Genomic DNA, 12,659 nt, shown 5'->3' with positions numbered 1-12,659 from the left:
TAAATAAACTAAGTGATCAAGAATTTTTGAATAATTAAACTAATCTGGAAACCTCATTAAAGGGTTTGAAAACATAAGAATTTAAAAAATGAAAGGGAATCGGCGGATTGAGTGAAGAGACAGACAGTAGGGAGTGGGGGTGGAAGAAGCACAAGGCAATAGGACTATGATGGCAATGAGGAAATAACAAGTTTTTGTGGGGAGAAATCACATCAGATTCTGAGTCACTACTGAAATCACTGTCTTGTCAACACAAAAAGGCTGCCTCCTAAACGGTACCCTCTCCACACCCTTCCCCTCTCCCCACAGTCCCCAACTTCCCTTTCTCATTACCCTTTCATTTCATTTCCTGTTGTCCAATCACTACTTTTTTTTTTCCTCCCCTTCTCTCTTCTATCATCCATCCATCCATCCACTTGCCTGTTCTCCTCCTCTTATCCCTGTAATCTTCCCCCCAACCCTTTTTTTTTCTGGGAAAAATATAATGTATTACCATTTAGTTCATCCATTTGGTTGGAACCTGGAATTCTTTTAATGGGTTCAAGTGAAAATGAAAATTGGATAAACTCAACCCACTTCATTGAATCTTTAGTTCATTGTAACTTATTAACATGCAAATTGCAACATAATATTTGATTGATTATGGTATGCAGTTTTTTTTTTTTTTTTTTCAAAAGCTAAATTTAGATTAAAAGATAGAAATATATGGACAGGAGGTCAACCAGGCATTGTGGGATCGAGTATGGGTTTCATAGCTGTAATGCACACTCAAAAGAAAAATGGAATATTATATGAAAAAGAACAAGAAAAATTCCATTTGAAGGAGGTCTCCAAATTGCAATCTGAGATACATATTTGGGCAAAAGTGTTAGGTACCTAGATGATAATAATTGAAGTTATTTTTAATAATACAATTCCTGTTAAGGACTTTAACATAAAATATTATTTTTTAAATTTATTCTTTTGTAAATATATTATACACATACCTATAATATAATTTTTATGAAATTTTTTTAAAATACATTAAAATGGTTCTAAAAAATAACTTGTTTTAAAAATAAATTGAAAAAAAAAAAAACTGTTTTCAAAAATAAACACTGAACATGTCCTATATTTCATAAATTTGAATACTAATTTGTTAGTCCTATTTGAACTAGTTATTTTGACTAATTTTTACTAATGTATGTATCTTCCATAAATTTGTGTACAATGGAGTAATTCAACAAAAATATTTTGTCAAGAAGTATGTTTTGTAATCCATATTCCTAGGAAAATCATTTTTATTTTTTATTTTTGAAAATATTCAAACAGTTTCTCACATAAAATTCCTTTAGATACAAGTCTCTTTGGGCATATTGGTTATTTTTATTTGGATGAATAAACAGCTATGAAACCTATTTTCATTTCATCACTAGAAAGTTCTTGAAGCAAAGATATCCCATGTATCTGTCATATAGATTTCCTCTCAACTTAGAAAACATATTTAATTCAAAATTTACAACTTTTTCAACTACTATGACTACTTATTCCATTGTTTAATGTAATGTTAACCAAATAAGGCATGAAGGATTTTCTTTGTTTATTCATTACCAACCACACTAATCTTATATGGTTGTCTATTGTTTTAAATCCTTCATCTTTATTTCAAATCATAAACTTCAGTCTCATCCATGGAGATTTAGACTGTTACGGGATCTTTCATAGATTTAATGGGTTCTTTAGGAGACAATCAAGGGGAATAAAGGTTTCGTCTATTTGCCTATTTTGGTGCTTAGCTAAACACCCTTTTACCTATTTTGGTGCTTAGCTAAACATCCTTTTAGGAATGGAGTCCATCTCTCTTATGGAATTTTTAGTGTATAAAGCTTTTTTTTTTTATTCTCTTAGTTATTATATTTTTTTTTCTTTGTTATTCTATGGAAATCGTAGTCATTGTGTTTTTATGCATATAACAAAATCATTGTTCATAATTGTGTTTATATTTTAACAAAAAAATATAGCTCGTAACTACATTTATAAAACAACTTTTATCCCATGTTTTATTGCATCATCAAAATTTTTATTTATTTCTATTCCTTTTATCTTTTTCGGGTTTTATTTATTCCAATCAGTGTAGATAAAAAAATGTATAACAATGAGAGTTATTTTTATTCAAAATTGTATTAATAAATTGTTTAAGCATATATCTCATGTCCAAAGTGATGAAATATCGTGACATATTAATTTAATATGCATTAAACTTTAATGCACAGAGTTAAATCTGAATCATTGAATATAAATACAAAAATATAGGACTATTTTTTCTCCTTGACTATGATATTTTTTTTACTAAATAAAAGCCTACATGTAGGGTGCCCCTCATTTTTGTCGAACCCTTTTTGATATATTCTTTTCTTGTCTATAAGAAAAAATCTAATCAAATTACTTTGAAATGAGATTAAATTATCTTTCAGAACATATTCATTAAAAAATTATAGTATTTTGTTTTCTTTCTCCTTCCAATATTGGACAGACATGGCATGTGTCATGCTTCTATATATGAAGAGAAAAAAAAGGTTGATAAATGAATTATTAAGGGTGCTAAACAAACTAATAAGAAGTAGAATATGATTGAGACAAAAGCATGGGGACATACAAAACATAATGCAGAAGAGATGCTCCCTCCATAAACGGGCGAAAGAAAGAAAGAAAGAGGGAGAGAGGGAGAGAGAGAAAAGAAAAGAGATGGTGACAGAGAGAGGTCAGGACTGAGAAGGCAGCAGAAAGAAACAGAAGTGATGAGAGGAGAGAAGGGGAGGAGGAGGAGGAGGAGGCAACCACACCATTTCATATCAATTCATGCCTCCATGGACAAATGGGGTTGTCCCATGAATGACCTTGTGTTTCTTTTTATTTTTTGCCCTTTTCTTCTCTCTTTTTTGTTTTTCTCCTTTCTTTCTTCCTATCATCTTGTTGGTTTAAGAATCCTTTTTTTTTCTCTTTGTCATAATGGGGTTGCCAGAATCATTCATATCAGCCACCCCACATGCTCCTTTGGCTCCTTTTTCTCTCATTCATTATATTCCTCCCTCTCTCTCTCTCTCTCTCTCTCCCTCTCTCTCCCTCTCTCTCTTCTGCATCTGCACTTGCACTCATCACTTGTTGGGCTCCAAACTTAGTTGCCTGAACACACCTCCTCTCTTTCTGCACATCATTTCTATATATGGCCAAATTTAAAAACAACTCGTCCTCTAAATCATTTAACAACCTGCTTGGTTTTGTTGGAGAGAGGTTTCCAATTTTCCATGTAACTCTCAAATGTTTTCAGGCTCAGTGCAATCCATTAACTTATGTTGAAACACTCAAAGTTCCCATCATGAGAAAATGGTTGTTGTTATTCCTTATTCCTTTACTAGTCATTAGATTTTTCAATCAAAATCACGGATTATGGATACAACATCATGGACATGAGTATCTTTTTTAGGTTGACCCTAGATTCTTCAAGATCATGGGATCATGGACTCAACACCCATACAAAAGATAATGGATAACATATCATAAACTAATCACCAAGTAACAGCTGGTCCGTGAATCATTCTCGCTCTCATCTTTCACATTTTACGAAATTAAATTGTGACTCATGCAAGATCTTTCTTTTAGACATCATATCCAAGTTTCAACAACTTTAATTTGTTATTAATTTTACTAAATGATATGTGCATTTAAATTTATTTCACTCTTTTTTTTCTTCTTATCTATTAATAAATAAATAAATTTTAATTATATTTTGTTTTAATTTATATATATACATTTTTATATTAAATCAAATGTAAGAAAATTACTTTTTTTGCTTCTTCGTTTTTATTCCTTATAGTCTCCAAAACAACCTTACTACAAGACAAATGATGGGGATCATGGTGAGAGGTACCTCATAGTAGTACTGATGATGCACTGATAGTGGTAAGTTGGTAACAAAGTTGATAATGATAAAAAGAAATGGAAGAATTTTGCTTTTAAAAGTCACATTTTTATTTTTTTATTTTTTATTTTTTTTTTATTTTTTTATTTTCATAAAGTGGTATCTATACCTTATGTTCCCCAAAAGTAATTTCTACATGGCAAACATTACTTCATATCTTTAAAAAAATCATAAATTAAAAATCTTATGGTATCATTAAAAGAAAACTTAGATTCATTTCTTGATTTATAAGTGAATCATTCATTTTCAATGAATTTAACTATTCAATAGCATCCATGGTAATATCAATGATTATTGAAATGAAAGAATGGATTCTATTCTGGTTTAAGAACATAGAGTATTTGAGGTTAATGTTAATTAATCAAGATTAGCGTTACTAAGCGATATGTAAGAACTTAGGATATCGTAAAAATTGTACTTAGGGAATGATAAGTTATTCCAACATCACTTAGTCACTTCATCTCCTTATTCTAGTTATTTTTAATTCTTATAAACGGGAATCATGAATTTTTCTAATTAAAGGTATTATTCCATGAAAAGTGTGTTTACGCACGACAAAAAAAGAATGTTTATTTATAGTAAATCGATTGATGATTTGGTTAAGTGAATAGTTTTCTAAAGTCCACAAATGGAAGAATTAGGAATTATTCGAAGGGCATGAAAATAATTCAAAATTTGCATGTTGGGATTATTAAATTATTAAATATTAATTCCTTAAAATAATTAATAATATCTAATTGTGGAAATGAAAATTATCATTTATCCATATAGGGTTAGGCCCATATCTAAATGGGCCTAGCCTATTCGATGGTCTCCTTTCTTGAGAATGAGCCCAAAATGGGAGACCTCCAATCATGAAGACCCACACCATTGCCATGGCTGGTAAAAAAAATCACAATTCCAACATCGACATTGTCCTTTCCTCCTTCATATTTAATTCACTTTCACGAGAAAGTATCATTTTCATTCCATATGGACTAGGAGATCATAGGGTCTGGCTCGGACCAACTATAAAACCTTATTCAATAAGTAGAACATCAAAAGTTAAAACCAAGGAGTCGGACCAAGAGTAGGGAAAACTCCTTGTTCCTACTTCTTGTGTCCATCACAATCTGGGCTTGGCCCAATGACGAATCCTATGGCTGCAAGTGGTTGGACTGGGGCCAAAGCCCAATTGTGGTGGGCGGCCTTAACTGGATTCTGGGCCAGTAGCCTGAGAGTCCGTACCCAGTACGTAAGAACATTTAGTACATCCTTGATCCTTATCCACTAACCTCCTCATGTCGTTATCGTTTTCAGTAACTTGTCTGGGTTCTATATTATGAAAAAACTTATTTTCCAAATATATTAATTTTTTTAAAAAAAATATATTATTTGTGCATTATAAGTAATGCCCAAAATTAAATTTTCTTTAATTAGAATAAATAATAGCAGCCCATTTGGACGTTTGTTAGGAGGATTTAAAATTGTTTCCTAATATTTCAAATTGTATTTTAATAAAAATTTGAAAAATCACTTTTAAAAATATAAAATACAAATAAAATGATTTCCAAATAATGTGAATTTTCAACAATTAATTTTTTTGGTTATTATTGAATTTTTCTTTTAATTTTTAAAAAATATATTTTTATATATTTTCTCGAACTCATTTTTTTTCTATAAAAATTATTACTATTAATTAAATAAAAATCTGTTTCTTTAAGGTAAATAATTAAATATCCATAAAATTCCATCGTATCAGAATGACAAAAATAATCAAATCAAATCACGATGACCTAATTCTATTTTCGGATGATGATCATCAAAATAATTTGATAGTAGAATAGATGAGCATCCTATAGTCTGAAACTCGCTCACACTGATACAAATAGAAATGAGAGATACACACAAGACAAATTCCAGCTCAATTCATCGTCTCAATCTCTTAGCTCTCTCACCCGATTCTCGCTAGTCGCTGCCGCCGTTTCGGATCTTCCCGTATTACTCGCCTTTTTCTTTCTGGTCATTTTCTCGGGCTATGAAGGATTCCAACGTTGACCTTTTCGATCCTCGTACGATTATGGACTCAGATTTATCACCGTCCGGCGCGGCCGGAGGATCAGTATCCGACTCCGACTTCGCCTTTGCTTTCAACGACAGTAATTTCTCCGATCGACTTCTGAGGATTGAGATCATAGCCGATTTGCCGGAGAGTAAGGGCGACGGCGAGGGGTGTAACAGTATTGCTGATTGGGCACGGAATCGGAAGCGACGGAGGGAGGAGATAAAGAAGGAGAACGGTAAGTGGATATTATATCTGTGGCTAGATTCAATGTTGGTTTGTGATGGAAGGGAATTAGGGTTTGTTTGGTTTGTGAGAAAACGGAGGAAAACATCTCCCGTTTCCCTCTAAGAGGAAACTTGTATGTTGCTTTTCTCTAGGAACAGATGGGGTTTTATGTTATCTTTGTTGTTTTGGTGGGCAGAAATGGGAAACTTGGACTCAGGCGAGCGAAGTAGTTGTTTTTGGCTCATTTGACAGAGGGTTTCAGTTTTCTTGGGCCAAACAGGGGAAATCCTCAGTTTACAAATGTTTTCTTTTGTTTTTCTTTTGTTCAGTTTTCTTGGGTGCCAACCAGGGGAAAATTCTGAGTTTGCAAATGTTTTCTCTTGCTTTTCTTTTGTGCGTTTTCCAGGCAGCCAAACGGAGGGGAAGTGGGTTTGTGTTTAGCTGGATTTAGGGTTGAGAATGAACTTTGAGGATGTTCCCTTATAGCAGAAATCATAGCGAACTTGGAGGATCAGCCCATCACTATCTTACGCATAATTCACCAATCATGTTTATAGGCTGTGAATTAGTCCATATTATGCCTTGAGAATCACGCTTGACCTTGAAATCTAGCAAAGCTGAAGGAAATATCATTTTCCTATTTCTTTACCAACTCTCTGACAATCCAATGTTGTATGGTCAAGTTTAGAATTTGGTTCATTGAACTAGTCTATACAATCTAGCAATGGTTATGCTCTTCCATTACTTATGTATTTATCGGCATTCAGTGCAGTTTTAAATAATTGTGGAACTGCTTCTCTTTGATTATTTATTTGAAATTCCTTAAAATTCGTAAAGAACTTCATAAGTAATGAAGTATCTCCTTTTGTGAAAAACACACACATAATATATAAACCTCGATGCTTTGGGAAGTAGTTTGTTATTACTAAGAAGGGCTAACTTTACAATAATTGCTACTAACACTCTGTTACTGTTTATTGCATTCCTATTTTTCTGGTACGGGTTAAACATATGGAAGAGTGCACTCTCATCGTATGTAGTATACTTTGCTTTGTGGAAATTTGAAACACTATATACACATGACATAGTGTAGTTTTCATTCCCGTATGAATTTCAATTTTACTGATTTAGACCCGAAATGCTTATTTTGGCCTTTAGCTGTCGATGTTCACCATGAGGAGCAGATTTTAAACTGTAACATGCCGGATATAGAGGATGGTGTGGCCTATGAAAATCAAGACGAGGAAGCTGTCGCTATGCTTGAGGAATCCCCTCCAGGTGTTGGAATGAATTTGAGCCAACATGGTACATGTTTTCCCTTTTGCTTCAATTTTGCGTTCTTTTTTCCAACCCTGAACATCCCACGTGAATCTACTGTGAGCCTGTTATTATTGGCAAGAACCCTTCAGAAATCAATCCCATTCCCACCTTGCTTAGAGAGAGTCTGAAGTTTTTGCTTTTCTAACAATATGGTCTATTTCTTGGTGGTGGTTTTGAGTTCTATATCAAATTGATAGTCAATTGTGCATTATGGGTTCCAAGATTGATTAGATAGATACTTTTGCAGGTGATGAAGCTGGCCCTAGCTCTGATTCATCCTGGGGAATGGACTGTTCTACCGTTCTTAGAGTCAAGACTCTACACATTAGCTCTCCAATTTTAGCAGCTAAGAGTCCATTTTTTTATAAGGTGAGTGGTCCTTATATTTCTTTTGGCTTCTATTCTTCCTTGGCTTTCTTAATTGACATGTTGGTTTTGTGCCTCATCCTGTAGCTGTTTTCAAATGGGATGCGAGAGTCAGAGCAGCGACATGTTACTCTTCGAATTCATGCATCTGGTAAATATACAAAAACTTTGAGTCTGTTTTTGTATGACAACTGGCAAACTTGCTCTGTTTTCATATGTGGATCCCATTCTTTAAATCCAGTTGTAGCACTGAAACTCATTTTGATTCTTTTAGGCTTTTAAATTAGAATTACACAAATTGAATTACTGTTGCTGATCTTTTTTTTTCCCCTTATTTTCCCTGGAGCAGAAGAAGCTGCCCTAATGGACCTCCTGAATTTTATGTATAGTAATACTTTGTCAACAACCACACCTACTGCATTGTTGGATGTGCTGATGGCTGCTGACAAATTTGAGGTTGCTTCATGCATGAGATACTGCAGCCGGATGCTGCGGAACTTGTCTATGACTTGTGAATCTGCCTTACTGTATTTGGATCTTCCTTCTAGTGTTTTAATGGCTGAAGCAGTTCAGCCACTGACGGATGCTGCAAAGCAGTTTCTTGCTGGACGCTACAAGGATGTAACCAAGTGAGCTGCTTTTCACTTGGACTCTATTTTCTTTCTGATTGATAGCTTTGATTTTTTTTTTTTTTTAATTTATTTATTTAGTTTTTTTTTCTGTTTTTGGGAGATGATCAATTGCTTGATTGAAGGTTTTTAAGTATCTGAAAAATATTTTAAAAAATTTTTTAGTTTCCCATGACAACCCCTTATTTCACTGTTATTATGTTTCTTTAAATGATAAACCTCCACTAGATCTTCTTGTTCTGCAAACTCATCAACTTATCATGATATGCTTTTTCTACTTTTGTTCATCATATGAATTGGTAATGAAATGCAATCTTGTAAAGCAGTGCGACATTCCTGGCCTGGAAAAATTGACAAAGACCCTGAAACCTTTTTATTTTGTTATTTTTCTTTCTTTCTTTCTTTCTTTCTTTCTTTCATTTTTTTTTTTTTTGATACTTGCATTGCTCACCAACATGCAGCATGAGTGGCAGTGTCCTGTAGTTGATTTGGACCCTTAGTGTAATCCTAATGTTCTATTTGCGATCTGTAACTGATGCTAATGGTTTGCTGTGTTTCTAATCAGGTTTCAAGAAGAGGTCCTAAACTTGCCGCTGGCTGGAATTGAGGCAGTGCTGTCCAGTGATGATCTCCAGGTTGCTTCTGAGGATGCTGTTTATGATTTTGTACTGAAGTGGGCCCGGATCCATTACCCAAAACTAGAGGACCGACGAGAAATCCTAGGTTCCCGCCTTGGCCGCCTTATCCGTTTTCCATACATGACCTGCCGGAAGCTGAAGAAGGTTTTGACTTGCAATGACTTTGATACTGAACTTGCATCGAAGGTCGTGCTGGAGGCTCTCTTTTTTAAGGCTGAGGCACCATACAGGCAGCGTTCCCTTGCTGCAGAGGAGGCTAGTTCCTCCTATCGTCGTTTTGTGGAGAGGGCTTACAAGTACCGTCCAGTCAAGGTGGTGGAGTTTGAACTGCCCCGTCAGCAGTGTGTTGTGTACCTGGACTTGAAGCGGGAGGAGTGTTTGAATCTGTTTCCAGCTGGTCGAGTTTACTCGCAGGCTTTTCACCTGGGTGGGCAGGGATTTTTCCTGTCAGCCCACTGCAACATGGACCAACAAAGCTCATTCCATTGCTTTGGGCTGTTTCTGGGAATGCAAGAAAAGGGATCTGTCACATTTGCTGTTGACTATGAGTTTGCTGCAAGATCAAAGCCAACTGAGGAGTATGTGAGCAAGTACAAAGGGAACTACACATTCACAGGAGGAAAGGCTGTTGGATATCGTAACCTGTTTGGTATTGCTTGGACCGCTTTCATGGCTGATGACAGCCATTATTTCATCAATGGTATCCTTCATCTACGGGCTGAACTCACCATCAGGCAATGAGTTCTTTGCAAAGGCTGGTCTCACAAATCTTAAAAAGTAATTTTCATGTTAACAGCTCCTCTTACTTTTTTAGATGTCAGAAGGGCTTAAGTACATTTTGGTTTTAGAGACTGGATAGCTGATAGTCGATCTAATGTTTCTAGCTTAACTAACCTAGGTTCCCTTCTGTAACTTTCTTCAGTTAGAAGACAATATCAAAAATGTTTAATCTTGTATGTGGCATAATTATGTATATGAAATCCTCTATATCTAATCTTTCATTTCCACTTGTCATATTTCCTCCTACTTGTTCCAGTGTCATTATAATATTTACTTCAGAGGAAGACAGGATTCATCTGCTTGAACCTCCTTTCATTTATAGTCGATTATGCTCCATGTTTTTCCACTGGTGAGATGTCAAAAGCTAATAATTAATTTCTTTCGAATTCGTGATTGTGATGTTACTCTGTGAGGGTTGTTTTCTTAAGTCGTCTTTTCAGTTGAAACTTCAATCTTGGATCTCCACAGGTGAGAATCAGGGGAGGTTTTTCTCTGAGAAGTGGGACTCAACAGTAAGTAAACTTCAATCTTTTGCTGTTTATTCAGTGAAATCTGGAGAATATCTGAACAATGAGTTTTCTGTGGGGCAGGGTCAATGGCAGAATTCATAATTGATGGGCGCAAAAGGTGGGGAGCTGCAGCATCATTGACACCCTAATTCCATCATTCCCTGTTCTAAAATTGCTCCCTAGTGAGGAGAGGAGCAATCAACGGACAAATCTGTGGGCCTAAAGACTCAAAACCAAGTAATCAGTATGGTGGTTATCATTGCTTCCCCAAATGCTAAGTGCTGAAGCCTTTTTGCTTAGCAAATGACCTTTTCAAATGGGTCCCATTCCAAGCATGGTTTGCTCCCTCTTCCTCGAAGAGAATCATTTCAATGATCCAACCCCTGACTTTCTTCCCCCAACTTTCCTGAAAAAGTTTTCCCATATCCCCATCTCCATAGCTTCTCCATTCCATCTCAGAGTCCCGTCTGTTCCTAGTCCTGGACAACTTAGCCAAGTTTCTGAAGCTCCTGTAATGCATGGTTTTGATACCGATGATTCATGTAGGCAGGGTTGTTTAAACTGGTTTTGATGGGATCAAGCATGAGCTGGTGTTTCGTGTGGTTGATTCTCACCTTTTTCTGTGCATATGTGCAGAGCTCAGATGAAGTTGCTAGTGATTCTCTAGATGCTTTTGTTCAGGAATTTGCTCTGAGGACACTTGATCATCACCGGCCTCACACAGGTCCCCTTTACAAAGCTATCCTCCCTGCTAATCTATCAGGCATGGAAGTTTCAGTTGTGCAGCTCAGAAGCCGGCAACTCTGGAGTAGAGGTGCCAAATTCAGCAACTTTCGCATACCATCAAGAACTATGCCTGTGCCTCATGTGAAGAGACTGGTTCTCATCTATCAAGACCTGGGCAACTGGTCTTCTTACTACTATCCTGTCCCGGGTTATACCCTAGTCAGCTCTGTTGTTGGCCTAATGGCTTATGATGCATCAAATTTGGATGCAAACAGGATTGTGCAGCTTAGCCTCAACACCATGGGAAAGTCCATTTCAGTTCATTTCGGAAAGTTGTTATTCCCCAGAGGGAGGAAGTCTGAAGCAAGATGTGCTGCATTATGCGCCAATGGTACAGTCTACCTTAGTGACATGAGCTTGCCCAGTGTCTGTTACAGTCGTGAACAGGGTCATTTCTCCATTGTTATTCCAGTGAAGAAGAAGCAGAAGTGGAAGAGCTCATGGGTGGGAGGTTTTGCAGTTGGATTCGTGGGGCTGGTAGTGATGAGTTCTGTTGGGATGGTAGTTCTTAGACTTTCAAAGAAGAAGAGGATTGCAGAAATGGAAAAACAAGCAGATGAAAGTGTGGTCCTTGGGATGATCTGGATCGGTGGGAGTAAAATGCCTTCTGCAACAGTAACAAGAACTCAGCCAGTCCTGGAGAATGGAGGTGCCCTATAACTCTAATTCCTCTTTTCCCCTACCTCCCTGTTTCTCTTTATCTATACTTTCTCTTATAAATATTCTTAATCTCCTCTTCACAAGTCTCAGATTTAGTAGATCCATTCAGAGACGATTTTCCCTTGAATTTAGCCATAAAAACCAACAGGCATTTCATATTTACTAGATCCAAACAATTGTAGGATGTTTCTGATACAACCCACATTTAAATTTTCATATTTTTCATTAGAAGGTTGATGATATGCTAGTGGCATTAACATCACAAGTAACTATCAACAACCCTAATGACCTCCCCTTTTAAAGGCAAAGAAGAGCATTGCTCTGCTACTCACCTGCCTTTCACACTTCACGAATTCATAAGCAACAACCAATATCAAGAAAAGTTCATATAAAAATTATTGAACAAGCAATGAAAAGGCAAAAATATTCACCAACCTAAAAATAAAAAGTCAAGAAAAAACGAGGACAAGTCAACCCGGTGAATCTCTAAAAAGTTGATAGGAATGCAAGGTGACCCACCGGATCACCGGATGGAAACACTACAATATGTTGATATTCTCTCTCCCTCTGCTACTTCAAGCTCCTGCTTCAACCTATTATCAGCTGTGCATAAGAAAGCAATGGGTTTAATTCTACATAGAGAAAACCAACAGGTTCCTTTCTTGATATATTCTTGCATTTCTGAAAAAAAACTAGTATGTTTCTCTATTATAAGAATATTACAATTGATTCAAGCCACCGTGT

The 12,659-nt window shown here is 35.8% G+C and overlaps 2 protein-coding genes across 2 annotated transcripts; both read left to right on the top strand.

Moving 5' to 3' along the window:
* Window positions 1–5,844: 5,844 nt before the first annotated feature.
* On the top strand, window positions 5,845–10,181 carry LOC117904228 (BTB/POZ domain-containing protein POB1-like). The gene is made up of 6 exons (XM_034816739.1): window positions 5,845–6,237; window positions 7,386–7,532; window positions 7,795–7,916; window positions 8,001–8,064; window positions 8,263–8,542; window positions 9,108–10,181. The coding sequence occupies exons 1-6, from the start codon at window positions 5,976–5,978 to the stop codon at window positions 9,919–9,921; spliced, it is 1,689 nt and encodes a 562-aa protein (XP_034672630.1). The 5' UTR covers window positions 5,845–5,975; the 3' UTR covers window positions 9,922–10,181.
* Window positions 10,182–10,295: 114 nt separating this feature from the next.
* On the top strand, window positions 10,296–12,073 carry LOC117904244. Its single transcript, XM_034816763.1, has 2 exons — window positions 10,296–10,472; window positions 10,551–12,073. Exon 2 carries the CDS (start codon window positions 11,040–11,042, stop codon window positions 11,913–11,915), a length of 876 nt encoding a protein of 291 aa, XP_034672654.1. The 5' UTR covers window positions 10,296–10,472; window positions 10,551–11,039; the 3' UTR covers window positions 11,916–12,073.
* The last annotated feature ends 586 nt before the right edge of the window (window positions 12,074–12,659 follow it).

This window comes from Vitis riparia, chromosome 2 (assembly GCF_004353265.1).
Source record: "Vitis riparia cultivar Riparia Gloire de Montpellier isolate 1030 chromosome 2, EGFV_Vit.rip_1.0, whole genome shotgun sequence".
NCBI classification, from domain to species: domain Eukaryota; kingdom Viridiplantae; phylum Streptophyta; class Magnoliopsida; order Vitales; family Vitaceae; genus Vitis; species Vitis riparia.
The sequence above is the reverse complement of the archived record's forward strand: the minus strand, read 5'-3'. Positions and strand labels throughout refer to the sequence as shown.